The sequence below is a fragment of the Aureobasidium subglaciale genome (genome assembly GCF_000721755.1).
Source record: "Aureobasidium subglaciale EXF-2481 unplaced genomic scaffold scaffold_1, whole genome shotgun sequence".
Taxonomy (NCBI): domain Eukaryota; kingdom Fungi; phylum Ascomycota; class Dothideomycetes; order Dothideales; family Saccotheciaceae; genus Aureobasidium; species Aureobasidium subglaciale.
In genome coordinates this window covers 1,405,600-1,432,028 of record NW_013566994.1, presented here as the reverse complement: position 1 = coordinate 1,432,028, position 26,429 = coordinate 1,405,600, and the positions used below count along the sequence as shown (strand labels likewise).

Genomic DNA, 26,429 nt, shown 5'->3' with positions numbered 1-26,429 from the left:
TATCGCTAAAACGGAGTGGAAGCTGGGACGTGACTTCGTGTATAAAATACTAGCAGATGTTTTGTGTACAAGAGGCACCCTACCAATCAATGGTCATAATGATCTTGCCCTTGGTCTTGTTAGACTCCATGAGCTGATGCGCTTCGACAATCTTCTCCCAGTCCATAACCTTCTCCACGTAGGCCTTGAAAGTGCCATCCTTGAACTTGGGCAATGCGTGCTCGACAAGCTGATCTCTCAACTTGCCCTGATACTTTTCGTCTCTTGCTCTGAGAGTTGAGCCCTCGAGTCTCACTCTCTTGAAAAGAAAAGCACCGATGTTGGTGTCAGCGGGCAGATTTAAGCCAGTCAATGCGGCCAGAGTGACAATATGAGCGTCCTTGGCGGCAGCCTTCAGGTTGTTGGCGAAGAAGCCGGCACCCATGAAGTCGACAATAATGTCCACACCTTGGCCGTCCGTGGCCTTCAGTATCTCCTCAGCCCAATCTTGAGATTCCGAATTGAATGCTGCGGTTGCGCCGAGCTTCTCGACGACGAACTTGTTCTTCTCGTCCGAGCGGGTGGTTGCGAAGATCTTGGATGCAGAGTCGACTTTGGAGAGTTGGATACCGGCGATTGAGACGTTACTTGCGCCAGCGTGCCAGAGGATCGATTGTCCAGGCTTGTAGTCTGCTACCATGTACATTGCTTGGAGAGCTGTAATCCAGGTCTAGTGTGGCCCACGTCAGCATACGTTCGAGTAATCGGGAAAGAAACATACCTCGGGAATACCAGCACACTCCTCGAAGCTCAACTCATCAGGCTTGTGCACGAGCATGTGGGTGCTCACGACAATGTACTCTGCATAAGCACCACCGTATGCCAGACCAAACACAGCGTCGCCCTTCTTGAAACCGCTCTCGCTCTCAGATGCGAGCTCTTCAATTATACCACTGAACTCAACACCGAGAGTCTTGGGTGCCTGAGGAGGCAGGGGGTACTGGCCCTCGCGTTGAAGAAGGTCCATGCGGTTGAGACCGAAGGCCTTGACGCGGATGAGTGCTTGGGCGGCGGTGGGCTTGGGACGTTCAATCTCATTGATGAACAGGGAGGTGGCAGGACCCTTGCCATCCTTGATATCTGTATATCGGATCAGTTACATGTTATGGACAGCTTCAATGCAGCTTCGAAACTTACCGACTGCGCGCATGCTGACCATTATGTCTGCTGTATGGTACTGTGAGCTTGTGGGTTTGGAAGTAAATATTTCCGAGTCGCGTGAAGAGTATTTCGGTAAATAATGTCTTGCTCCGCAACAGTTTCCTCAAAGGATAAATCGGCATCTTCAAAACGAGGCTTTAGTAAGCACCATGATGTTTTGGTGGGGTTTCCTGTGACGCCATTCTGCGGAGCGTTTCGACTGGCCGAGGCTTCCCACCTTCAAGCTCTTTCGTTCTCGGGGTCGCTTCTGTCAATGCCACTTTATCCAGTGCCACCATGCTGATTGCTGACCATGATTGTTGAGACGTACTGTACGTGTGCGACTCAGAATTGGATCGCGTCGTTAAGATATGCCAGAGTCTGTGCTTCGTATAGGTTTCGCAGGTCTTCTTCAGATTGTCTTTGCCGTATCTCACGAAGGCTCTCGGTGGTCGGTGAGCAGCATCTGCGTAACACCGGTTGGCGCGCCCGAGACGCTCGTCTGATCTTGACGCGAACTGGATATCCAGATACCAGCGACTCTGGTGGTGTGGTCGTAGATTCTGTCGACATTGTCGATGCGGCCGAAGAGATCGAAGACCTTGGATGATGGTCCGAGCCGGGTCCAGAGACGCGACTTGCAGAAGCTGCACCCATGCCATCACTCTCATCGCAAGTGGAGGAGACGGTAGTCCCGTACGAGCGCAGGACTTTAGGATGGCCAGTACCATCAATAGAGACATGAGCCCAAAACAAGGGTGCGAGGCTGCCTGCTTGCAGTCCTGTTGCGTTTGACATGTTACACTGCTGATAGCTTAAGAGTTGTTCATGGAAGGAGACACTCGTACAAGAGGAAACCCGCAGCTGTGAGAGGAGGGAAGGCTGGTTATCTGGTGCTGACCAGTGGCAGCAGCCTTGGACCTACTGTGCTATGCTGTCATGGCATACCATGCAGAGCCATATCGTGACACTTGGAACTAGCGCATCATGAGGCGTAAATTCATGCTGTGGATGTGGATGACTTGCGAGGAAAGATGTGATTTCTGCAGGAAACAGGGCAACAACCATGATTGAAGGCTTGGCCTCGAAAGGTACAAACTTCGGCTCCTCGAACCTTGTTTTGGCTGGTCATCCTTGGAGAAGTCAGTACGAGCATCAACGAACAAATGTGACGATCCGGTGGCTAGTAAGCCTTGAGGATCAAGCCTAATGGACGCCAAATGGAAGGAACGAATTAAATGAACAGATGTCAGCGATCAGCATATGTATGGAACAAGGCCGGAGACGTGGGCATATGCCTTGCATTTTTCAGATGGTCAGTATGAGTAGCAACACACCTATACAGGGAATGAAGTTACATCTGCAGAAGGAAGTTTGAGGCTGGTTGCCAAGTTGTAGTATTGTGGAAATTGAGTAATATCTCGAGATTCCAACATCATGCTCGTCATATCGAGCATGTCCAAGAAGTTTCCAAACATGTATCTAGTCCAGAAATTGTGATCAGTTACCAGCCATAGCCTTTGCTACACCAGTCATACTACCTGCAGAATATCAGTCAGCTTGATATTGAGGCAGTATAATCAACTTACCCATAGGAGGGTATTCAGTGCCGTTCTTTTCTGTCTTGGGCTCACAGCCACACCACTCGTCCTTGGGGATCGAGTCCATGACGGCTGGTACATGCATACCACAGCCAAACCAGGTGCGCTTGCCTGTCGAAGTGGTCAGCAAGAACATTACCTCATAAAGACGAGGCTGGCTGGTGGGGGTGAGATGCGGCGGGTGGCGGGGCTGGGAGGATTTGATGCGATGTCACTGACTGCAGTTGTCGCACACGGCGCCTTTACACATGATTGCTCGTGAAATGAGATTTGTCGTAGGAGATTGCAGACGAATTGAGTAGGGATTGGATTTATATTCGCGTTAGAGAAGATAAGGTCGCCGACGTAAAGACCGACTCCAAAACGGTGCCCGTCATCCCCGAACTCTGCCAAGCCTTCCAAGGCATGTCAGCTTGTGAAGAGACGAGCTCAAATCTTGCTGCATCACAAAATTGTACCCGAAAGTTCTTTGAGTGGTTCAGACAATACTTTTGGTTGAGTCTAACTAAGGACCATCTATGTCGTACAAAATCCGTCCGTAACGCCGTAATATATGCATGCTCCGGTGAGGTATACCCAATAACAAAACTAGTCATCAAAAGTGACCTTGGTGGCAGCCTTCATTTCACCAGGGTCCTTGTAGAAAGCGCCATATGCGTCGTGAGCCTTCTTCTTGACGGTGGTACCGAACTTCATCAGATTCTCAGGGACGGGCTGGTTGGCGCCCTTGAGGACGTTGATCAGACCGCCAGCAAGACCCTTCTCGTGGTCGGTGAAGAAGGTGATGGCTCTACCATCCTGACCAGCACGGCCAGTACGACCGATGCGGTGGACGTAGTCCTCAACTGTCAGGGGGAAAGTGACGTTGATGACGACCTTGACAGCAGGGATATCCAGACCTCTGGCAGCGACATCGGTGGCGACAAGAAGCGGAACCTTGCCTGCCTTGAATGCGTCCAAACTTCTCTGACGCTGGTCCTGGCTCAGATCACCGTGGATACCACCGACGTTGAAGCCCTTGGAACGAATGAAGCCTTCAATTCTGGTGGCCTCCTTCTTGTACAAGCAGAAGACCAAGATACGGTCCTCCTTGTTCTTGCCACTCTGGTACTTCTTGAGAAGAGTGATCAAACGGTCGTTCTTGTCGTAGGAGTCCATAACCTCCACTTCTTGAACGATTCTGGTGTTGGCACGCAACTCTCCAGTGGTGTTCTCACCGATGTTGATGCGAACGGGCTTCTTCATGAAAGTAGCGGCAAGCTCGCGAACCGATGGAGGCCATGTTGCGGTGAACATGAGAGTTTGACGGCCAGTGGGTGCACAGCTTCCGAGAATCTTGCGAACCTCCTCTTCGAACCCTTTGTCAAGCATGCGGTCGGCCTCGTCCAGAACAGCGTAAGTGACATTGCTGAGGTCAATTGAGCCTTCGCTGACAAAGTCGTTCAAACGTCCAGGAGTAGCAACAACAATGTGAGCACCGGTCAGAGTTGCACGCTGCTGGTCCTTGTTCACACCACCGTAGACACAGACAGCCTTGAGGCCAGCAGGCTCGGCGAGCTTGACAAGCTGCTCCTGAATCTGGACAGCGAGTTCTCTGGTGGGAGAAACAATGCAGGCCTTGATACCCTTCTTCTGCTCCTTGGCGGACAGAGAAGAGATGTATCTCACGCAGGGGACACCGAAGCCCATTGTCTTTCCGGAACCAGTCTCGGCAACGCCAATGACATCTCTTCCAGCATAAAGGTATGGCCAGGCGGCGGCCTGGATGGGCGAGGGAGTCTTGAAGTTGGCAAAAGGTGCGCGCTGGGCCTTGTCGGTGATGGGGACGTAGTCGAACGAGGTGATGGGTCTGTAGGCGGGCGATGCCTTGGCCTCGTCGGTGACGCTGATGAACTTCTCGGCGATGAAAGCATCAATCTCGGATTGCGGCAGAGCGGTCAGGCCGGGGTGCTCGGTGTAGCCACCAGTAGCAGCGACAGTGGCGGCAACAGGCTCGGCGGCGATGGAGGTGGTAGACTCGGCCTTAGCAGCCTTAGCAGCCTTTGCAGCCTTCTTTGCGGCCTTTGCTTCAGCCTTAGCATCGTCGGCAGAGGCCTCAGCAGAGGTGCCTTCGCTGTTCTTCTGCTCCTTTGCAGCCTTGCGTGCAGCCTTGCGAGCCGCCTTTTCGGGATCGTCCGACTTCTCCTTCTTGTCCTTCTTGACCTTCTTGTTGATCTCGGTGGCCGTAGCCTCTTCGCGTTCTCTCTTGCCCATGATGTGTGTGTTGGTGGTGGATGCGACAGAGTTGCGACGCCTCAGAAAAAAAGTTGCAATATGCGGGATATCCACGCTAGCGGCCGGGCCGAGGCGACCCTAGAAGAACGAGTGAACGAGGAAGGTGGAGAGGATCAAATCACCGACTCCGCATCGTGTTCTTTGTCCTGCACTCTTGACCTAGCCATCATGTCTATACTACGTGATCATCCTTCATGTGCTTACCTGTGTAAATGTCTCATGCGCCCACTCATACCCAGACGCTCCTTTACCGCGACTTGAGCAAACCATTTCGACTTTTCGGATTTGGCAGGGAAATCCTCTCAGCCAGAGGAGTCGTAGCCAGAGGAGTCGTTGCCTAATTCGGGCAACATTTCGTGAGTTTGCACTTCGAGACCTAGTCATGTCGCGGGCGAGTCCACCGAAGAGACCACGGACTGTCTCCGAGTCCCCAAGAGATGGTGCTGTTCAAGATGGAACGCCTATCGATCACTTAACCCGGGGTCTGGCTCACGAGCCGCTCGACTATCCTCGAAAGCGAGCCATTATCGCCTGCGAAATTTGTCGAAGCCGAAAGTCAAGATGTGATGGTGGCAAGCGTATGTCACGTTCGGCGAACAAGATTACCAAAGCTGATCATATTTCACAGCAAGATGCAAATTATGCATTGAACTCGACGCACGATGTATATATCGAGAACCTGGTATTAAGCTAGATGCGGGCGACAAACTCATCCTAGAAAGATTATCTCACCTCGAAGATATGCTGCAATCTGCCATGACTTCGGCACACATGAACTCGAACAACATTACCAGAACAGCGCCTCCCACAGGGACGTCTCCCACTGCAAGCACCAGTACTGCAGACGACGCCTCTACAAGACGTATCAGCTGTAGCGTTGCTCTGGAGAATAATCGCTTAAACGGTCTGGGTACCTGGGACAGTGTCAACATTTCAACTATGCCGAAAGGACATACTACTCCGGCCCTGAATCTCTTACAGTGGCCGCTCATTCGAGATTTGGTCTCGCAACCTCTAGACCCGCAAGTCCTGGTAGAGATGGAGATGTCCCGACCTCCGATCAATCTTCCACATTTCCCTCGACCAGATATGGCGAACACGGCAGTCTATGCCAGCTCTTACTTCGATTTGGTCAACGTCTGGTATGCATGTGTGAATCCACATGCATGGCCTAACCACTATCGCGAGGCGACCTCTGTTGGATTCATTCAAGGAGCAGACAGCTGTCTGGTCCTGCTAGTTCTCGCTCTTGGCTCAGCGGCTCATGGTGGAAGTATCTCAAGACATCCTCACATTGGTGAGCCGCGTGGCATCGACTACTTCGCATCAGCGTGGAAGATCATACCGAATTTGGCAATACGCAATGACATACCAGCTGTACAATGCTACATTCTAGCTGCGGCATATCTGTTCTATCTCGTCCGCCCTCTGGAGGCATGGAATATGATCACGATCGCTTCTACAAAGCTACAGCTAGTCCTCGGCGTCCCAGATCGAGTGCCTACCTCGCAAAGAGAGCTTCTCGTCAGACTTTTCTGGGACACTCTATTAGCAGAATCGGACCTTCTTGCAGAGCTGGAACTACCACACTCCGGTATCGTCAATTTCGAGGACATAGTTGGCTTGCCAGGCCCCTTCTCCGATGTGGGTGGAGAGTACACCAGTAAAGATGAACTATGGTACTTCCTCGCAGAAATCGCATTACGCAGACTTCTCAACCGAGTCAGTCATTTACTCTACGTCAAAACACCGACCACAGCTCCCACCTCAAAACTAGCACGAGTTACTGCTGAACTTGACTTTCAATTGTCACAATGGTATGAGGGTCTGCCTCAACCCATCAAGTTTCCCATGACGACTCAGACCGCCGACTCACCTGGTCAAGTATGTTTACGACTACGATACTTTGCATGCAGAACTATCATCTTTCGACCCTACGTCTTTGCCGTACTCTCGGATGAGAACGCAGTCTCCGATCAGGTAGTCAGAGAAAACTGTCGAAAATGCCTCGAAGCATGTCTCAGACAGATTGATAATGTTTCTGCACAGTAAGTCAATTACCCCTCCAGGTTTGACGTATCGCAGCGGTCAAGCTAATGAGTCCTTTAGTCAAGTTGGTCATCTTCCATATCTGTGGCAAGGTGCCCTCAGTCTAGTCTCTCAGACTCTGTTGGTCATGGGGGCCACCATGTCCCCTAGACTCGCTGCTCTCTTACCACCCACTATTTCTGTGGAAGTCGTTATTGCAGAAGTCGTGAATGAACTGAACAGACTGGCCCATCTGGCTCCGAGCTTGAAATTAAGCGCAGAGATCGTGAGGGAAGCGGAAGTGAGGAGGAAAATATTTTTCAGTAGTCAGGGGTCCCGGGGATGACATGCAGGAAGATGCGCTGCATGGTGTATTACAATGTGGAGATGGTAGCTTGTGGTGTTGTTAAGTACAATTCCGTGATCAAATCGTTTGTCATCTTGATTGGTTCGATGAACACTCGCCCAGCCATATCCGAAATTGTCGCCATTACATCGAAGTGTACGAAGAAGTGTTTGAGCTCAAAGTGACTACTATGCGGCCAGTGCCCCGCCGCCTCTAACCCTGAGTCCATCTACACCGCTAGGTTCCTATACTGAAGCTTGACGAGCGCCTCTGCTTGTGCTCAGGTGGATGGTTTGCTACTCAGAACCGCAACATCGCAGACTCATCAGCTCAGGAATCCCCAGTTCTTCGTACAATGTTCGACAACTGCCTCCTTCGCCAAATTGATTGCCGGTCTGTTCTCCATCCTGCTAACGTGATGCCAGACCACCTGAATTCCAAGCCTTGACAAAGCATCAATCTGATCCATCAAATCAATCAAAGCACCCTTCTTCCTGGCCATACTACCCATCATCAACCGTTGAACCTGATTGCCAGACTCCCAAGTATTCATCTCATCAATCAGTTCACGAGATTCAGTTGCGACGATGAGGCGGAAGCGTGCAACAGCTCCGATGTCTTCCTCCGACCAACCATGTGAGAGACCAGCTCTTCGTAATCTAGCCAGCCTGTCGGGGGCGATCACGGAGCGGACAGTGCTGAGCGCTCGTTGCGCAACAAACAGCTCTGGTAGCAACGGGTCAATATTCTCAGTCCGAAATGCCAGATTGTACGCATCCGAGAAGTTCAGCTTCGACTGCATGTTGAAAAACACCCCGAGACTAATCGGCGTGAAGTGATACTATCCCTTGCGGTAAACGATCCCGCTGATGAAGACAACAAGTGATGTTGTCTTACCGTCCATAGAGTCGTAGTGGAGTGGATGGATAGACTCTTTGAGCTTCGGTCGGGCCCAAATGAGATTGCACGATTCGCAGTCGTGAATGCACAGGTTAAGCTGCTGGGGTACAGCAGCGGAATTATCTACGTTGCGGGTGGATCCTGCTTCAAAGTGAGATTCGTGCGGTGTTGAGGCATATAGTATGCTGTCCTTGGCTTCGCCAATCGGGTGTATTTTCAGTTTTGCTCTGGATTGGTAAGAAAATCTGCGTATCACAATTGGATAATCACTGTCGTTCGGAAAGGTCTGGAAGAGCTGCTCGTGATTTGAGTCGGTTGGAACAAAATCTGGGTGTCGAGGGTGTCTGCGGCGAGGCTCGGACGGTGGACGATTTGTAGGTTCTTGTCTTGCTTTCTTAGGGGAAGGTGTAGACATTTCCATAGGTGAATTCATGGGTACGTTTGCCGAGGAGCCGCGCCGGTTTGGCAAGAGTTCATTATACCAATGCTTGATAGAGGATGCTGCCATGTTGAAACAGTGGCTCAAGAGGAGATGATCAGGTCATAGGTAAGTCGTTACCAACGGCTCCGCAATGAACGACGGTAACAGAGAGCAGTTGATAAGGCGGAGAAGTCCAGCGGTCCGAGAAATATCCATGGAGTGGAAAAGACAAAGACAGAATGATCGAGGAAGTGGAGATTGACTTTCGCCGCCTAATGGGGTCAGGAAAATATCAAGAAAGCTCCTTCTGCAATCGTGGTGTTTTGGAGCGAAAAACTTTGGAAAGGGTTCACCTCCTTCCAACAGTGTATGCTTTTGGCATCAGGGGTTGTTGACGATCAACAAGACTTCAAAGACAGACCATGCAAGCTTCCGATGTCTATCTTGTCGTATGTTCAGGAAGACTAGTAAAAAGCAGGGCGAGAACCTTTGGCTATGCTCGTCTCTCGTGTCAATAGCGGCGACAGAAACCTAGTTCAAAATTCCCGAGGTGTTCAGCTGAGAGCTCATAGGCTGTACCTGTTTCAGACCACGCGGGTGTCTGCAGAGAATCCATGCAGCGGAGATTCAGTTGATTCTGCAAATCATGTTCCCTCCAAATGTACTGTAGAGAGGTCATATGCATGCAGTAGTACAACTTGTCTAAAAGCCGATTGAACTCTCTTACAAAGCATTGAATTCGACAAAAAGCCTGAGCACCATGCTCCAAGCAATCCAACACTTCAAGCCAGTATGCGAAGCGATCAGACCACTCTATCTCTGCGTACGCCGTCGTGAGACTCATACGGCTGCAGTATAACGCAGTCATCAAGTGTCCTCAAGAGCTGACGAGCAAACCATCATCAACGGACATTGCTCTGTTTCTTGGAAGTGTCATACGCTGATACACCTACCCACAGTCTACGTGCGGTACTTGGACGAATCAAGCTAAGACCATGAATCCGTTCGTGTTGGGCATGCGTTTGTTCCCGTCTGCAGGTCTCTCAAATCAGCAACACACAAAGCGGTTTACACCAAGCACTTACCGAAGTTCCCACCTTGTGTAGTCGCATCGTGACTCCCTCTACGACAAATAACCTCGCATCGTCGCCGCAGTCCACACAAACCTCCTTCACTGCTTCACACTGCCCTCCTCAATCCATCTTGGGTCGCTTGTCAGCGGCTCCTTCCCTTTTATTTGTCGCGAACATCATCCATGGCACTTTCCCATTTAGAGGTGAAACCATCAGACCTACAACTTTGCGACAAAGACGGCTGCGATAAGTGGTGGCCAAAAGCCGACTACGAGGCTGTCAACAAACAAAACTTCCAGAAGTGCCCTCACTGTAGAGAAGTCGATACCAATCCGACAAAGTACTGGACCGGCGGCTTTAACGGTCCGAAAGAACCAGGCTATCACTATCCTGCAGCTATGCCTCCACACTCTGCAAGAAGGCCTGATGAGCGCCAGAACACCAGCAGTGTGAAAAGAGGAACGCCAATTGACACTTCAATGGCTACAAGCCCAACACCAAGCAAGAAGCCAAAGTTGCAGCAGGTAGGTGTCGCGATAGCTCCTTCCGTGTTCGGAAACATGGCTGACCAATGTCCAGGCAATCCCAAATACGCCCACCAATGTGGCAGCCTTCGCCAGAATGGAGCGCAAGGACAGCTTGAACAGCAACGCCACATCCTCGCCCACAACCAGCAAATCGGATCCAAATCTCGAAACCTTGCTCTCCAAGACTAGCCATCTCTACGAAGCCTGGAAGAAATGCAAAGGCCAAGCAGACACTCACCTTGAGAAAGAGCTGCGAGAGGCACGAAGCAATCTTACCACACTCCAAACCACACTTCCTAAGGTCCAAAAATGTGTTGAAGAGTGTGAAAATCAACTGTCCCTATCCAGCGCTGAGTTCAGCAAGATGGAGACCTTCTGGACTGAAATCAATAATGCCACAGCAAAGGCTGACCTGGACGGCGCGAAGGACAGAAAAACCCGTGAGGAGTGGCAGACCATTGCGCACAAACATGTGCACCTGGCATGGGAAGAGAACGACCGCAGGTCTCGAGCACACTCAGACGTCATGAACGAATGCGCAAAGACAAAGCAGCTGGCCGCTCATGCGCAGAAGAAGGTCACCGCCATCGAGGAGGAGAGGCAGCAATTGAAGGTCTTTGGCGAGTTTTTGTCTGGAGTGTTGCCTTCGAAGAATATCTCCTGACTCTGGCGAGCTGTCGTTGAGATGGCACCTGCTTTCTTGTTTGCAATGCTGACTTAGTGGGAGTGTGGTCTTCGAGGAGGTAGCCAGCTTTCGAATATGCAATTTTCTGTTATCCCGATTTGTGGTGTGTTAAGTCAGAGGAAGTGACGCCTCCTGGCGGTGCTTTCTCGTCTCACGAACTTCAACCATGAGGAGCCAAGTAGCTGACAGACCAATCCATCCCAAGACTATCGGCGCTATCTGACAATAGCCGAAACGGAGATTGGAGAGAAGGACATTGTACCTGAAACTAGCCACTCGAGTCAGTATCCTCGTTTCAGAGTCCAGAGCGAGCACGATGTCAGTGGAGATTAAGCACTCGACTCGAACACCACACCCATCAACGTCGGACAATGTCTTCTGTTTGTGCGCTATCCGAACTCCGAGGTCCTAGCCGCACTCGCTACTGTAGGTGTGAGTTCTTTGCGAGCTACAGGAGATAGGATCCGCGTGTTGCCCAAGCCAAGACGCGCGAAAAGTGCGGCGTACAACAAGAAAGCGGAAGGCAGAAAGCAGGTAAACTCATCGATGACGCCTGTATACCCGGAGCTACAAGCCGCAATACATTAACCCAACCACCCAATCAAGCAAGCCAAAGATAAACAAAAAGAGCCACCGAGATTTGACCTTCCATACTTTTGTGCTGCGCCTTTTCTCTCCAGCCATTCGGTTCATGGGCGATTACGGAGATTGATACATCTCCTTCAATCACAGGAAGGGGAAGTGGCAGGGCAGCAAACACATTGTAGGTGGCCCAACGCGCGTCTGTAGCAAACAAGCCTTCTTTTCTTTCTGCCGCTTTTAGAGTTCCCGCGGGCTGTTTCCATGTTTCTGAGAAAAAAGACGTTTGATTTCACAAAGCTGCATGCGAGCTTAATCGATTCTTGGTGTAACTGCTGGCGACTGTTTGTCAAACGGGCAAAGCTGTTGAATAGAGAAAAAAATGTGTACAATTGCATGGATGGCGAGAGCTGTCATTTTTGAAAGGTAATTGATTTTGATAGTTCGTAACATTGTAGCAAAAACTCCGAACCTCCCACATCTCATGCTCTGAGTGCGGGATACCCTTGACCTGGTATCGCCTCGCATCCCAATAATCATTCACAGTATTATATTGTTTCTTTTTGCTTGCAGCAGGAGACTTGCTTCCAGCGTGCTAAAAAGTGACGTCGTCCTCTGCCTATGAATTGGACGTTTCTCAAAGACTCTATGCGCCAGTGTTGCCGAAGAAGCTGCTGTACTTGTTGTCGACATATGACTTGGGGTCAACAGGCAGAGAGGAGCTGAACGAGCCGAGGACAACGAAGAGGACGAAAAGCACACCACCGAAAACGATGAGCTTTCTGAGTGCAGGGTGTCTAGCACCGTAGTCTGCCCAGGCGCGACCAGCACCACCAGCGTATTCCTTGAGAGCGTCGGCTCCGAGCTTGTAGTAGACAAGACCACCGAGGGCGATGGAGTAACCGAAGAATTGCAGAGGTGCAACGGGGTCGCGGAAGATGAGCATCGATGCCATGACGAGAAGAATGTCCTTGAGAACACCGCAAAGTGTAAGAACGAGCGAGGAAGTTCTGCCAATCTGTAGATTCTGTTAGCCACAAGTTGCGTAGGGCGCACAGAAAGACACGTACGAGGAAGACGACGGAAACGTTCAGACCAAAGGCGACCATGGCGTTGAGCAAAAGGGTGAAGTAACCGACACGGTCAAAATCAGCCCAGGTCATGGAGGGGACCTCAACGAGCAGAGCGACAATTCCGTTCATGATGGTACATGCGGGAGCGAAGTAGTAGAGTGAGACCAGAGGGTCCATCTTGAACTCGGCAGAAGACAGAAGGCGCTGGACCATGGTCAAGCGGATGGCCTCGAAGATGATACCAGCGACCTGGAGGAGGAAACCGAGCATGACGAACTGGATTTCACCGAACGAGGCGATAATGACACCAATGACGATGAAAGACACGTTTCCTAGGGTCTTCATGTTCGGAGGAGACAAGCCCATGACCCAGGAGGTGATCAGGACAGCGACAGGGGTGGTGGCCTGTGATAGAATGAGTTCTCGCTCTAGAGAGCTTGGACATGAGCTTCTTCGTCATACCTTGAGCATCTGAATGAAAGAGACCGAAAGGTAGAGGTAGGTGAGGTTGCCACAGATGAGGGACAGAGAGAAGAAGATACCAATGGGGACAATGGCTCTAAGATAGACTCTGCCGTTCATGGGCACCTTCTTTCTTGAGTCCAGAACAGTGGTGAAACGAGCGAGGATCTGGGTGCAAATGGTCGCAAACCCGAGATGCCATGTTGTGAGGAAGATGGGAAATTCTGCAAGAAGATGAGCTGTTGTTGTTTAGTCGCTTGCGAGGCAGACTCACGGAAATTCAATTGCTTCTTATCGAGAATGTACTTGTTGAACAGGATGACGCTGGAGCTCATTGCAATCCAGACACTGCGCACGCTATCAGCTGCCGTCCTCGACCAATGCGCTTTGTTCCTTGGGCGTGACCTACACGACATAGAGAGCGGGGTGGATGCTGCTCTGGGGAGGAGCAGGCTTCTCGAGCGCTGGATTGACGGTGGGCAAAACAGGCTCGGCCTGCTCTGGTCTCTCGACCTCACCAGATGTTCTTTCCTTCTCCATTGCGCAAAGTGTGGCGTTTCGGGGTTATCGAGTCGAGGAGATCAATGCGCTGCTCGAGGGGGGTGACCAGCGAACAGTATGCGAGTTGCGGACGGAGCAAAGAATGAAGAGAGAAGGACGGGGTGAAATTTGGTTGAAGAGGTAGGGACAAGTTTTGAACAGCCCCTTGATTGCATGCATCGTCAGAAGCTTGGAAGGCCGACGCTTTGCAAGTGGAGCCGCTTGATCGAAACGTTGACACGCGCTTCAACCCGCTTCACCTTCCTCGGACGCGCAATCACATCCACCCTGCCACCCTTGACCACCGTCGATACCACGACGATCTGAATACTGCAAGTTTCATCTTCAAACACGGTGCAATTGTTTGCGTGAACATGTCGCTGTCGCTTGCTGATTGCCCTATGCACCATGTTTCTCAGCTGGGGACTCATCCGCCGCCTCTCCGAGCCGCCGTCATACAGTTGTCATGGTCAAAACATGCTGCACGGCACATCATGTCCCCTTCTCTTCTCCTTCCCATCTACAGTATCATCTGGCCCAATCAATGTAAACACGCTTCCTCTGTGGACAGGCCCAAGGGAGGTCAATTGCAGCTTCTGAACGAAGCTTGGCCGAGCTTGATCACATCTCAAGATTGCACTTGTGTAACTTGAAGAATGCCACAAAATCCGTCAAACATTGTTGCTTCGGCATGCAAGCCGGACGCGTGTAGAAGGTGGCTGTGATTTATGGCAGATCTGTATGCCATGCTTACTTACCGTTACCGAATCGCCACGTCCAAAGCGAGATCAATTGACAAGTATTCGGGCGACTGACATTGCGATTGTAGATCTGTCATGTAGTTAGATGGTGGTCATATAGAGGGAGATGTGATGGTTGATGGAGAGTCTGGATTCGGGATGGTGGGGCGGCCTAGTGCGGCAAGGATCTCTGATGTTGAAACTTGAGGGCGGCGATGCTGAGGTCGGACCCTGCGAATGCCTGCCAAGTATTGAGAGCGGCGACTCACCTCCTTTTTCCCAATCACAGCAATCACTTTTTAAAAGTCCTGGTCAACGCTCGCTCTTGCTGCTCTCTTTGCTCTCCAGTGATACCCTCGTTCATTGCTCCGTCCTTGTTGTGTTTTAATTCCTTTAATCCCTTCTTTCACCCCTCCGTCACAATGTCGAAGCAAATGTGAGCTTCGAATACGAGCCGTTGCCACCTCAACTCTGCTGACGAGTATACACAGTGAGGTTGACGTTCTCGTCATTGGTGCTGGCCCGACTGGTCTCGGTGCCGCAAAGCGTCTGAACCAGCTCAACGATCAGTCATGGATGATTGTCGACTCCAATCCTGTTCCCGGTGGTCTTGCCTCGACCGACATCACCAAAGAGGGCTTCGTGAGTAGCTTGACAGAATGCCTCAGGAGCAAGTTTGAGCAGCGCTAACGACAAAGAACAGCTCTACGATGTTGGCGGCCACGTTATCTTCTCGCACTACAAGTACTTCGACGACTGCATCAACGAGGCTCTCCCCCACGAGACCGACTGGTACACCCACCAGAGAATCTCCTACGTTCGCTGCAAGGAGCAGTGGGTCCCCTACCCCTTCCAAAACAACATCTCCATGCTTCCCAAGGAGGAGCAGGTTAAGTGTATTGACGGCATGATTGACGCCGCCATGGAGGCTAGAGTTGCCAACACAAAGCCCAAGGACTTCGACGAGTGGATCGTCAGAATGATGGGTGAGGGCATCGCCGACTTGTTCATGCGTCCCTACAACTTCAAGGTCTGGGCTGTCCCGACCACCAAGATGCAGTGCCAGTGGCTCGGTGAGCGTGTCGCTGCCCCCGACCTCAAGACTGTCACCAAGAACGTCATCTTGAACAAAACCGCCGGCAATTGGGGACCCAACGCCACTTTCCGTTTCCCTGCTGAAGGTGGCACTGGCGGCATCTGGATTGCCGTCGACAACACCATTCCTAAGAGCAAGAAGATGTATGGTCCCGATGCCACCGTTACCAAGGTTGACGCCGATGCCCACACTGTCTCCCTCAAGGATGGCACCACCATCAAGTACGGCAAGCTTATTTCGACCATGTCCGTCGACTTCCTTACCGAGGCTATGGGCAACCACGACCTTCACCAGCTTTCCAAGGGCTTGTTCTACAGCAGTACCCACGTCATTGGTGTCGGTATTCGTGGTCACCGCCCCGAGCGCATTGGCGACAAGTGCTGGCTCTACTTCCCCGAGTCGGACTGCCCCTTCTACCGCGCAACCATCTTCTCCAACTACTCTCCTCACAACCAGCCTGTTGCTACCAAGAAACTCGCAACTATGCAGCTTGCTGATGGCTCCAAGCCTGAGAGCGACGGCCTCAACGAGGGCCCTTACTGGAGCATCATGCTCGAGGTTTCAGAGTCCAGCATGAAGCCTGTCGACTCAGAGAACCTCCTCAAGGACTGTATCCAGGGTCTCGTTAACACCGAGATGCTCCAGCCCAAGGACGAGATCGTTTCCACCTACCACCGCAAGTTCGACCACGGTTACCCCACTCCTTCTCTTGAGCGCGAGGGTGTTCTCAAGGAGCTTCTCCCTAAGCTCAAGGACATGGATATCTACTCTCGCGGCCGTTTCGGCGCTTGGCGCTACGAGGTTGGCAACCAAGACCACTCTTTCATGCAGGGTGTCGAGGCTGTAGACGCTATCGTCAACGGCTCTGTTGAGCTCTCTCTCTTCTACCCCGACTTCGTCAATTCCCGCCAGAATGACGAGCGTAGACTGGTCGACGGCGCCCAGTACTTCAAGTCAATGAAGGGCATTCGCGATGATAGCAAACCCCTTAAGGCATAAGAAAAACCACGAAGAAAGAAGTCTGAGATACCCACATAGGTCTTCGGTGGATGATGATCCGTTAGATCACGGCGCACGCAGGAGTTTCGGAAGATGATTGTTTGAGAATGCAGGTGCATTCTACTGAGTCATATTTTGCATCAAGAAACAGAGAACAATGAACGATAGAACAGATACAGTTGCGTCATACATGATAATCAACAAACGTGCTCTCATTTGGCACCATATTGCCTCAACAAATCTCGGACACTCTTCTCGTGCTGTTTTGCACGATCCAATATCGACCTGCCGCGTTCGTCTGTCCACTTCGCGTTGGCTCCGCGGTCTAGAAGCAGCTTGAGAAGCCGCCATGTTTGTGGACCTGAGGGCGGCAACAGCTCGAGTGCATCCATCAATGGAGATTTCTTATGCACGAATCCTCTGGATTCGTTGATGTCGGCACCTTTCTCAAGCAACAATTGGACCATGCTCTCGGTATTACGACCATTCGATGCTGCTCGAAGAGCATAGTGAAGTGGGCCAGGACGTTTTGTGTGATCAGGATGAGAAATCTCAGCGCCGCGGTCCAAGAGAAGCTTGACTGCTTCCAGTGATCCACTTTCGGCGGCATACGACAACCAACTTCGGTATTTGTAGTTGGAACTGTTCGCTTTGCACTTGCGATCAAGCAATAATTGTAACAATTCAGATGAGCCATTTCTCGCCGCATATGCCATGGGCGTCTCACCATTGTTGTCTTTAGCTTCCTTATCAGCACCTGCATCGAGCAACAACCTTGACATGCGTCCGTTTCCATGATCGACAGCATGATGGAGCGGAGTTTGCATCAAGTCCCCGCCTACGACGGAGACGTTGGCCTTTCTGCTGACAAACGATTGTACTGTTGCCAGTAGGTTCGAGCGGGCGGCCAGCAAGAGTGGGGTTTCGCCTCTTAGATTTTTGGAGTCTACATCCGCTCCTCGAGAAGCAAGTATAGACACGACTGATTCCGAGCCGCTTACAGCCGCATACATCAGCGGGGTTGTCAAAGACTTGTCTTTGGAGTCAACCTCCACAATCTGCTTCAGCAGAAGCGATACAACGGCGTCTGATCCAGCTTCCGAAGCAAACGAGAGTGGCGTGCGGTTCTCGTTGTCTACTCGATCTGCTTGGCTACCTCTGGAGAGTAACAAGCGAGTTGCTGCTCCCGAGGTAGCTGTCGCTGCGAACATCAATGCCGTGCGACCATGTCGGTCGCGAAGATCAATCTGAGCATGTTTGTCGAGCAAAGCTTCAATGACCGCGTAGTCGCCTTGAGCAGCTGCGCATGCTAGTGGTGTCAAGGCTGCTAGTCCGATCTTCTGAGGACTGTCTTCATGGTCTGGATTGGCTCCTAGGTGGAGAAGCTTCTCGACTGCTTCCAGATTTCCGGACATCACAGCATACGAGAGCGGACCTCTTCCCAAATGATCCAGACCATTGAGATCGAACTGGCCCTTCTCAAGAAGACATAAGAAGGATCGAAACAGGATGTTTTCCAAAGCGACGTGCAATCCTGTGGTCTTAGGATAATAGCTCCGACTACTTTGGCAAGCAGCAGATACCCTCTTCGAATCCTTCAGGAATATAAGTACTTCAGGATCGACTTCTGCGGCAGTCCCTCGCGCATGTACCATCCAATAGGAGCAAGAATATTCGAACAGAGGGTATTGAAACTGACGTTCGACCAAAGGGCGGCGCCTTTCGAAGTAGTTGAGACTGACGATCTTACCCACCGCTTCGGGACATGGACCGTTTGCGAATGCTTCAAGCGAGAGATACCTGACGCATGTTTTGCCAATGGTCTCATTTCCGTTAGGAAATAAGATTGACCTCTTGTTGATCAGGTATTCGTTGAAGGTTTTGTGAAACAAACTGATGGTATTTTTCAGTTCATCGATGACAACCAGTCCAGCGCAAACACTGAGGAGAATGGAGACATCTGGTTTGTCTCTCTTGTCGAAAAAATCACTACCAATACCCGATAATGCAGTGAGCAATTCCTCGAGACGAAGGGGTCTTTTGGCAAGGAAGATCCAGCTGATGGTCATAAGGGCCAAGTCGTGGTCTGCACAAGAATCTGTCTGCATTTTTTGCATTGCCTTGTTGTAAAGGTCCTCATATGGATTCGAGACAGTCTTCAGATCTGCAAGAGCGTGGGAAAGCTGGCCTTCGTATTTGATGTTAGCCAGATACTTTGCATAACCCCGAGCCAGAAGGAGTCTAAGGGTCATTAGCACGCGTGTGACCTGACAGTGGGTTATTGATACCGACATTCCATCTGCCACGAGCAGAATCTCGGACATGGTCCGCTTTCGAAGATCAGGTCTCTTGCGAAGCAAAGATCCGTTATCCAGGATCATGTTCACGCTGCACCTCAGATCCTCCGGCTGGCTGCGAAGCTCAATCTGAACAGCCCTCGGTATCTCCTCAGCGACGTCTTCGGTATATCTCGACGTAATGTAGATACTGATATTGACCTTGCGCGAAACGGCTAATATCTGGGACAGAAATTCATCACGAGCCATGTTCGCAACACTCAATTCGTCCAAGGCGTCTACAACCAAGAAGGATTTCTTGTACAAGCTCAGCGTAATGCTGAGGAGGCTAGAACTCTCTTCGAGACTCGGACGTCTCTCGTCCTTGATTGATTGGTACAAAGTCCTGACTTGATCCGGTATGACGTGGTGCGACTTAAGGTGTTGTCGCAGGACGCTCAATAGAAGTGACGTTGCAGTCTGTTCCTGATGTCGAGAAAATTGGCAGTATATGTATGCAACGCCTGTTTCCGGGTCGTTGCGATACTTCTCGAGCATATGGCTGACAACGAAGGATGTAATCACGGTTTTGCCGACGCCTGGCTTACCCGAGCACAAGAGGGCAGGACGATTTCCGTTTGCCCAACTCTTGAATTCTTGAGTGCCGATAAACCATTCTCCGACTCCCCGCTGTCTTTCACTGCCGAGTACTGCCTGTTTATCAGAATAATCGGCTTTCGATGGACATAGCCAGTTGAGAACCGCTCGGAATTCAGAGTCTCGTTTCTTGAGTTCGAGGTCCTGCTCTCTGACGAGGTTGCGCTGTTTTAGATGTTCGACGCCTGCTTCCGTACGCTGGCCTCCTGCTTCCGTACGCTCGACTCCTGCTTTGGTGTCCTCGACATTCGAGTTGATGTAGCGCAGGAGCTGAGAGTCAAGAGTCCGGAGATCCTGTTCGAGTACCTTCACCGCTCCAAGTATGCGTTCTCGAATATATGCTAGCCTCCTTTGATCAGTTTTGACACGCTGTCTGTATACTGGTCAGTATACAGCAGAACCTGCGTAGCCAGCGCTTGTCTAGCAATCTTCGAGCAGAACACTGAGCCGAACTTCTGTTAGGAATGAACATACCCAATCTCTTTCAACTTTGTCCAAACTCGCTTGTCTACAGGTGCCGCTACAGCTGACAACTTTCTATAACTGTCCAGTTCTATCTTTAGATCTTCGACAAGGTCTTTGTAGTTCTTGAAACACTGTTCAATTCTGGCTCTATCGGCAGGATCTGAACTCGCCGTCAAGCTTCTGTCTTCTTGGTTCTGTATGTGGGCTGATATCTTTTCGACACTTGGACAGATCAGCACTGAGGCAAGAAGAAGACTGTTGTTCGGGAGATACTGGACACTTACTCCTGGAGAGTGCCTTGAACATAGTAAGGTGCGTCTTTGTATTGAGAGTATAACTTAAAGAGCAGCTCTCCCACTGCTACGAAGTCTCCAACGCCGAAGCCAAAACTCATGATTGTGGTGTAGCAGTAGTGTCAAGTTCAATTGAGAATTCAGAACTGTATCGTGGTCATCGACAGAGGATCTCATCGTACTTATGCCTTCCATCACACAAAAGGCTATATATCGAGTGGTAACCGCTTGATATTCCCCCCTTATGTTTTTGGGACCAATCCCATGCGAGTATCGTCTCATGAAACAATCGTCTTCGGCTCTTTTAGGATATCCTGCATAAAGGTGTGAAGCTGAGCCACTATATTGCTGGTGTGCTACCTGATCTTCATCCACAGCCTCGCTATCATTGACTGGGCGCTCTGGTATTGGCCTACTTCTGGAAGCCACCACGCAAGCATGCAAGCGCTTCCAGTAGGCGGAGCATCACTGAGAGCAATTTCAGGTATCGTACGACGTGCACAATGATGGGTATCATAGGTATCAGCGCAAGTTGTGGTGATCTCGGCGGCTAGTCTGGCGGCAAACTGATAATCACGTACCAGACACTCGGGATTGCCTCGAGACGTATGCCTGACTCTGCGGTCGGAGAGGCACCTTTAATAAAATATCTGCTTTGAAGTTATGGTGTATTGGCAATCGACGAGGGTAGGATATGGCGGACCGAGACCATGGTCTCAACGACGCACCTCAAGTTTATGTCAAGATCGATGCCGACTGACACTTTCCAATCGCCGACAGTTGAGACGAGGATACAGGCTACGAGAATGTTACAGCATACATGTTCTCAAAGTGCTGCTCACAAGGTGTATCTACGGATTCGCACCGAACAGATGGTTCTATGCAAGGCCCGATTTCTATTGACAGAACAGAGGCATTAAAGTGCATCACCATGAGGCGTTGCAGCGCCGTCTAGACGTAGCAAGTCTTGGGAGTGATTGTCGTGACTGCATAATCTGCATAGATACCACCTCTGGGGCTTTCTATCAGCTAACTGTCGAATTCAGCTTCTTCTGCAGGATGAGCGCTTGTATGGTGAGAGATCTGACTGGATCCTGTATGGCAAACAATCGGCAGGAGAGATTGACACATTGCGGAGAAACACCAGAGCACACTTGGAATCTTGCGAACATGATCATGGTTGATGTGTACTGCAGACTCTTCAAGATAGCGTTCTGGGCAAGCGCCTAGGTAAGCGCGTTCGTGCATGCTACCAGAACATTTCTACCTCGCGGATGTCTGCCCGACGTTGTTACTTGCCTTTGAGATGGATTTGACCAGAAGACATATGGCTTCTCTTAGATCCATCACTACCTATGTTGGCGATCGATTGGCCGACACATCTGACAACCAACACATGAAGCATGACGCTCATATAGTATTGGCTTGCCGGATTGCGTCTTCCCGCGCCAGCTTGTAACATGCAGACTAAGCATATTGAAGTTCTCAAAGTCACACCTGCCGTCTGCGACTGTGGGAGCAACGATTCGTTTGAGGTGATGTAACTTATGTCCAACGTGTCTGTGGTCACAGAAAGTCAGGAAAGGGTCTGAGCGCGGGACATGAGGTCGGATGTAGCAACATTGAGCTTTCAAAACACTCCGAATGACTGATACTGGGATATTTGTACGTGTCATGTGAACAATGGTCACGTTGCGATGGAAACTAGATGTAATACTCGAAAAGTCCTTTTGGTATGAAACGGATCGCGATCCCCGTCGTGGGGAATAAGCAGGAGCCAATAGGATCGGGTAAGATCGGAGATGGTCAGGGTCTTCGCTTACGATTGGCCTCCAAATGGCGGTCATGAAGAGCCTCAAGCGGCTACCGTAACAGAACAACGAGGCTTGAGTTTTCCACCATACACAACGCACATCGATTTATCGCTGGACGATTCGAGCATTGGGCAGTACAAGTATGCGACTTACTGAATCAGGAATGTAAGCGAGTTCTTGACTCAAGACGACGACACACTTGTCCCCTCTGTTCCTGCGAGAAGCTCGTGACAATTGGCGTCCCCCTACGTCACGGAAGGAATAAAGAGAAGGCCGATTGTATGCGCTCTTTACCTTTTTGAAGAGACGGTCGTGTCTTTGTCGGAAATTCGACCTCCTCCCAACCTACCATACACACAAGATGGCACGAAGCGCCATCACTGTGCCCGACATACAGACGGTCGAGGCTATGGCCCCTCGACCGCTCAACGTGGTCGTGGCGTCGACTGTATGTTCGGATGCATCTATCATCAACAAACTATTACCACAACTCGTAACACTACCCGAATGCTCTGTCAGGGCCGTACTGGATCCTGGTGCGCACGGTGCCGACCTTATCGCCGCCTCTAGCAACTGTCTCGCCATACCGAATGTGTCGCGCACCCAAATGAAGTCGACGGGCGACGTCGTCGAGATCGAGAAAGAGGCGTTCGACTTGTGTCAATGGGCTGACCTGCTGGTTTTGGCTCCCATCGATGCAAACAATCTGGCGAAGATGTTACACGGAGACACAGACAATCTGGTACTCGAGATTTTACGAAGCTGGAATGTCTCAAAGAAGATCGTCATGGTACCTGGCATGTCGAGTTTGATGTGGGAGAACCCCATGACGAAAAAGCAACTCACAAAAATAAAGAGGAAGTGGAACTGGATACAAGTCTTGCAACCTCTGCTATGGACGTTCGAGAATGACAAGAAGAGGGTGACATGTTGGAATGCCCTGGATGAGGTCGTCGACACTGCACGGAACCAGGTCGATTTGATGAATATTGGGCATGGCGTCCATGTGACACCAAACGCATCGTCAACCTTCAAGACCGGCTCTAAAAAATCACGAACTGTCTTGCCGCCGGAGTTGTGGTCCATGATCATCGATGCTACCAACGACTGGGAGCTTGCTCAGACATTACACATATATACCAATCTCGACCCACCTCCTGAGTGGCAAGAACATGCCAGCGCCAGAGGCCCAACAACGTACATGCAGCAACTCGAATGGACGCTGTTGACCGGCAACCTCTCCGACATCAAGAAATTCATTGCTGACAACTCTGTCCCACGCTGGCTGTCTCGTCTATGCATCAAACTTATAATGCGATTTAGCATGACTTCTGTGCTGTCATATCTCGAATCTAACCACAAAGATCTCTTCTGGTCTACCTTTGACGGCACATTCCTACCAGACAAGGCGTCATCCGTGTTTGGCCGTGTTGAAGTGCTCGAATACTGGAATACCTCGGCCTGGTTTTTGAACAAGAAATACACCGCCGAGACTCTAGATGGTGCATCTCGACAGGGCTTCATCGACGTCCTAGACTGGTGGCAGAAATCTGGCCTTACTCTTGTCTTTACCGAAGCCGCCCTCGAACAAGCAAGTTCAGCCGGTCACATCGCTGTCCTAGAATGGTGGCGCAACATCTCACAACGCCACCACCACGCATCAAGTCCCGACGACGATACAAAACCCATCAGACTGAAGCCAGGAAAGTCAATATGCTACGCCTCTCAATCTGGCAATGCAGATGTCGTGCGATGGTGGGTTAACTCCGGCATCCCCTTCCCTCACGAAGATGCCGTCGCCAAGTTGGCGAGCACACACGGGCACGTCGAGGTCTTGAAGGCCTGGCATGCAGTCAAGGGCTCTAAAATGATCTTTGACAATCAGGTCCTGGTTGGTGCTACCAAGATGGGACATGTCAACGTCCTTGAGTGGTGGAAGCAGAGTGGTTTGAGGGTCGAATACAAGACCTGTGATGTCGAAGAAGCACTTGAAGATGGTGTTGAAGGCAGAAAAGGTCTGGAAGTAAGAAGGTGGTGGGCAAAAAGTGGATTGAATCTTGGTGTTGGCACCTCTGAATGGATGAAGCCCAAGGTGCTATAAGTGCCTTGTCTTCTACCTTCCAAGTGTCTTCTTCGTTAGTTCTCGGACTTGAGTTCTCATTGGGTGGATACTTTGCATCGATGTTTTCTGGAGCAGAAAAGGGTATTCGGGACTTTTCATCATCACTAGCATTGAACGTGAACAAATAGGACAAGGGGGTGTTCCAGGATCTAATATTCTTCGGGTTGGAGAAATCATTTGCATGAAAAGTAGCGTTCTCAATTCATCAATCTTTTCATTGTCCACTATTATTGTCACTGCCACCTTGTCCTCCATTGGCTTTCTAGATCATCGCGAGTATTCGTACCCATGACCCAGAAGCTCATCGCATCGGAGGGGAAGCGCACGCACGCGTGTGTGTCCCCACAGAATCTCTATATCAAAATCCCCCGCCAAGATTTCCAGGCTTCACCAAAATTTCCACCACCGAAATTCCGCCAAATCACCCTTCACCTTCTTACAACACTCGTGGACCTATCTAGTAGGTGCAAAACGATCACTTCCAAGGAGCAAAAGTATATTGAAGATAGTGGGATTCGAACCCACGCAGTTGCCCACTAGTAAGCTCATTGCCTGAAACTAGCGCCATAACCACTCGGCCATATCTCCATTGTACAGCTTCATGCGCTGTAGATATATATACCCAGGACATTGTGGAAGGCTGGATGGAGGTCAGGGGATAAAGGGGGGATGTTCTTGGTGACCTTTTCTCAGGAAGAGGCAACGACGATGTTTGACAAGCGGAGAACCCCAGACCGGCGGTTCAGAGCAGCAGTAGCATGTATCCAGTGCTGCGGTACCAATACAGTACGCAGGGATGTCGAAAGATGTTGTCATGTGTAAACAGGGTTTAAGCAAAGTGCGGCGGCGTAGCCCAGATAAGTTGAAGAGATGTGTACCAAAGTAGAGACGGTGGTATAGCAACAGTGCGTCCGTGTATATTGACAACGTAAATGATGTAGCTAAAGCAATCGTCGACATTAAGCAAGGAAGAAAGGTGGACAAGGGGAAGCAATGGACAAGCAAACACAAAATGGAGAAGAAACATCCATCAACAAATGTGGAGAAGGTGCGAACGACCATCATCAAACCACAAACGACGTGCGATCGTAGTTCCATGCTCATGTTGCATCAAAGACTACAAGCAAATTTTCGCAAGCAGCAAACTTGAGCTGCGAATTTTCGATCGCGCTCACCAGAGCCGTCTGCGCTCGATGTAGGGTGGCAGCAGATACTGCAAGTCTCCTATATGGAGCGAGACATAAAAGGCAGGTAAGCATACTACATCAGGTCAGTCTTTCTGATCCTCTAGATACCCATTGGCTCTTACCATTGGAATACTGCGGTCTTGGCGTCGGGCATGAAGACAAAGTATGCCAAAAGTAACCAGTGAAGGAGTGAGCATCTGAGCCTAGATAACCATGAGTTCCTGGGACCCGCAACGATAAGGCACATCCTTACGAAGACACAATCGTGAAGGATTTGATTCTCAACAGATCAAGGCTGCTGAGGACATTGTGGATGACGACCACGATGCCGTCATCCCAATCATGCGTGCTAAGTATATCAGCACAGTCTGGAAGACAGATTGGTATTCAGGACTACTCACAAGCTATCGATATACCTCATTACGAGCTCGAAGCCACTCATCGCACTCATCTGCAGCAAGCGGATCTGCATAGATATCCTGACTACATTGTAAGATACTGATTAACCAGATTTGCTTGGGCTTACAAAGACTCGACGGGCTCATGGAAGACTGTCATGTCTCCGAGTCTGAACATCGCTATAATAGGGCAGCACATAAGAACAGTCCAGTAGGCTGGGATCTCGAGACTAAAGCTGGTCAGTACATCTTGAGTTCCTCCCCATGCCGGTTGCATCCACTCACAACACAGTGTACTCTATCAGCGTCATGAGTTGAACGATCGAGACCAGTTTCAGTGGGGTAAGTCATGTGAGAGTCTATACTCATGTTAGTAGCACTCTTCCATGAGTTCCATCCCACTATCACCTACTGTAGGAAGCACAAATCGTACAGAGCATGACTCAGGATAGCGAACGATATGAGTACTCGTAATTGACCCAGGTGTGTTCTCACATCGCACAGTAACATCTGAAGTCGAACTTTGAGTATTTGAGATTTGAGTAGCAGTATCTGACGGTCAATTGTCTTGAGGTGGGCAGGATAGCGGTAATGGTTGTTCCAGAATCTGTACCATAGCATTCCAGCGAGAAGTTCGAGACACACAATAAGGTAAATGGGTCCAAATCGAAGCCAAGGGGGGAGTCTGAAATCA

The 26,429-nt window shown here is 50.5% G+C and overlaps 12 protein-coding genes across 12 annotated transcripts; 4 read left to right on the top strand and 8 right to left on the bottom strand.

Moving 5' to 3' along the window:
* Positions 1-79: 79 nt before the first annotated feature.
* On the bottom strand, positions 80-1,198 carry AUEXF2481DRAFT_1359 (uncharacterized protein; the record flags this gene model as incomplete). Its single annotated transcript, XM_013492491.1, has 3 exons — positions 80-709; positions 761-1,119; positions 1,177-1,198. 3 exons carry the CDS (start codon positions 1,196-1,198, stop codon positions 80-82), a joined length of 1,011 nt encoding a protein of 336 aa, XP_013347945.1.
* Positions 1,199-1,329: 131 nt separating this feature from the next.
* AUEXF2481DRAFT_202120 (uncharacterized protein) lies at positions 1,330-2,142 on the bottom strand. Its single transcript, XM_013493030.1, has 2 exons — positions 1,511-2,142; positions 1,330-1,447 (listed from the first exon to the last, which is right to left on the bottom strand). Exon 1 carries the CDS (start codon positions 1,975-1,977, stop codon positions 1,525-1,527), a length of 453 nt encoding a protein of 150 aa, XP_013348484.1. The 5' UTR covers positions 1,978-2,142; the 3' UTR covers positions 1,330-1,447; positions 1,511-1,524.
* Positions 2,143-2,667: 525 nt separating this feature from the next.
* Positions 2,668-3,059, bottom strand: AUEXF2481DRAFT_35813 (uncharacterized protein). Its single transcript, XM_013492753.1, has one exon. The coding sequence runs from the start codon at positions 2,914-2,916 to the stop codon at positions 2,731-2,733; it is 186 nt and encodes a 61-aa protein (XP_013348207.1). The 5' UTR covers positions 2,917-3,059; the 3' UTR covers positions 2,668-2,730.
* A 315-nt stretch (positions 3,060-3,374) lies between these two features.
* AUEXF2481DRAFT_52023 (uncharacterized protein) lies at positions 3,375-4,844 on the bottom strand (the record flags this gene model as incomplete). Its single annotated transcript, XM_013492792.1, has 1 exon — positions 3,375-4,844. A coding segment is annotated over one exon (1,470 nt), but the record flags the coding sequence as incomplete, so codon positions are not given.
* Positions 4,845-5,211: 367 nt separating this feature from the next.
* On the top strand, positions 5,212-7,849 carry AUEXF2481DRAFT_200794 (uncharacterized protein). The gene is made up of 3 exons (XM_013493029.1): positions 5,212-5,632; positions 5,683-7,102; positions 7,164-7,849. Exons 1-3 carry the CDS (start codon positions 5,437-5,439, stop codon positions 7,426-7,428), a joined length of 1,881 nt encoding a protein of 626 aa, XP_013348483.1. The 5' UTR covers positions 5,212-5,436; the 3' UTR covers positions 7,429-7,849.
* AUEXF2481DRAFT_1355 (uncharacterized protein) lies at positions 7,754-8,230 on the bottom strand (the record flags this gene model as incomplete). Its single annotated transcript, XM_013492490.1, has 1 exon — positions 7,754-8,230. One exon carries the CDS (start codon positions 8,228-8,230, stop codon positions 7,754-7,756), a length of 477 nt encoding a protein of 158 aa, XP_013347944.1.
* Positions 8,231-10,004: 1,774 nt separating this feature from the next.
* AUEXF2481DRAFT_25755 (uncharacterized protein) lies at positions 10,005-11,013 on the top strand (the record flags this gene model as incomplete). Its single annotated transcript, XM_013492604.1, has 2 exons — positions 10,005-10,346; positions 10,402-11,013. The coding sequence occupies 2 exons, from the start codon at positions 10,005-10,007 to the stop codon at positions 11,011-11,013; spliced, it is 954 nt and encodes a 317-aa protein (XP_013348058.1).
* A 1,122-nt stretch (positions 11,014-12,135) lies between these two features.
* Positions 12,136-14,165, bottom strand: AUEXF2481DRAFT_201088 (uncharacterized protein). Its single transcript, XM_013493028.1, has 5 exons — positions 13,558-14,165; positions 13,423-13,496; positions 13,149-13,372; positions 12,684-13,091; positions 12,136-12,631 (listed from the first exon to the last, which is right to left on the bottom strand). Exons 1-5 carry the CDS (start codon positions 13,686-13,688, stop codon positions 12,260-12,262), a joined length of 1,209 nt encoding a protein of 402 aa, XP_013348482.1. The 5' UTR covers positions 13,689-14,165; the 3' UTR covers positions 12,136-12,259.
* A 685-nt stretch (positions 14,166-14,850) lies between these two features.
* On the top strand, positions 14,851-16,523 carry AUEXF2481DRAFT_1352 (uncharacterized protein; the record flags this gene model as incomplete). Its single annotated transcript, XM_013492489.1, has 3 exons — positions 14,851-14,864; positions 14,920-15,070; positions 15,132-16,523. The coding sequence occupies 3 exons, from the start codon at positions 14,851-14,853 to the stop codon at positions 16,521-16,523; spliced, it is 1,557 nt and encodes a 518-aa protein (XP_013347943.1).
* A 914-nt stretch (positions 16,524-17,437) lies between these two features.
* Positions 17,438-18,061, bottom strand: AUEXF2481DRAFT_49792 (uncharacterized protein; the record flags this gene model as incomplete). The annotated part of the gene is made up of 1 exon (XM_013492791.1): positions 17,438-18,061. A coding segment is annotated over one exon (624 nt), but the record flags the coding sequence as incomplete, so codon positions are not given.
* Positions 18,062-22,389: 4,328 nt separating this feature from the next.
* On the top strand, positions 22,390-24,129 carry AUEXF2481DRAFT_25751 (uncharacterized protein; the record flags this gene model as incomplete). The annotated part of the gene is made up of 1 exon (XM_013492603.1): positions 22,390-24,129. One exon carries the CDS (start codon positions 22,390-22,392, stop codon positions 24,127-24,129), a length of 1,740 nt encoding a protein of 579 aa, XP_013348057.1.
* A 611-nt stretch (positions 24,130-24,740) lies between these two features.
* On the bottom strand, positions 24,741-25,140 carry AUEXF2481DRAFT_35802 (uncharacterized protein). The gene has a single exon (XM_013492752.1). The coding sequence runs from the start codon at positions 25,108-25,110 to the stop codon at positions 24,802-24,804; it is 309 nt and encodes a 102-aa protein (XP_013348206.1). The 5' UTR covers positions 25,111-25,140; the 3' UTR covers positions 24,741-24,801.
* Positions 25,141-26,429: the final 1,289 nt, after the last annotated feature.

Coding starts and splice junctions, on each gene's coding strand:
- AUEXF2481DRAFT_202120 (XM_013493030.1), bottom strand. CDS start 1,977: ATGTCAAACGCAACAGGACTGCAAGCAGGCAGCCTCGCACCCTTGTTT.
- AUEXF2481DRAFT_35813 (XM_013492753.1), bottom strand. CDS start 2,916: ATGTTCTTGCTGACCACTTCGACAGGCAAGCGCACCTGGTTTGGCTGT.
- AUEXF2481DRAFT_200794 (XM_013493029.1), top strand. CDS start 5,437: ATGTCGCGGGCGAGTCCACCGAAGAGACCACGGACTGTCTCCGAGTCC. Junction 5,633..5,682: donor AAGATGTGATGGTGGCAAGC/GTATGTCACGTT, acceptor CATATTTCACAG/CAAGATGCAAATTATGCATT. Junction 7,103..7,163: donor ATTGATAATGTTTCTGCACA/GTAAGTCAATTA, acceptor TGAGTCCTTTAG/TCAAGTTGGTCATCTTCCAT.
- AUEXF2481DRAFT_201088 (XM_013493028.1), bottom strand. CDS start 13,688: ATGGAGAAGGAAAGAACATCTGGTGAGGTCGAGAGACCAGAGCAGGCC. Junction 13,497..13,557: donor CACCCCGCTCTCTATGTCGT/GTAGGTCACGCC, acceptor TAGCGTGCGCAG/TGTCTGGATTGCAATGAGCT. Junction 13,092..13,148: donor CTTTCATTCAGATGCTCAAG/GTATGACGAAGA, acceptor ATTCTATCACAG/GCCACCACCCCTGTCGCTGT.
- AUEXF2481DRAFT_35802 (XM_013492752.1), bottom strand. CDS start 25,110: ATGTCGACGATTGCTTTAGCTACATCATTTACGTTGTCAATATACACG.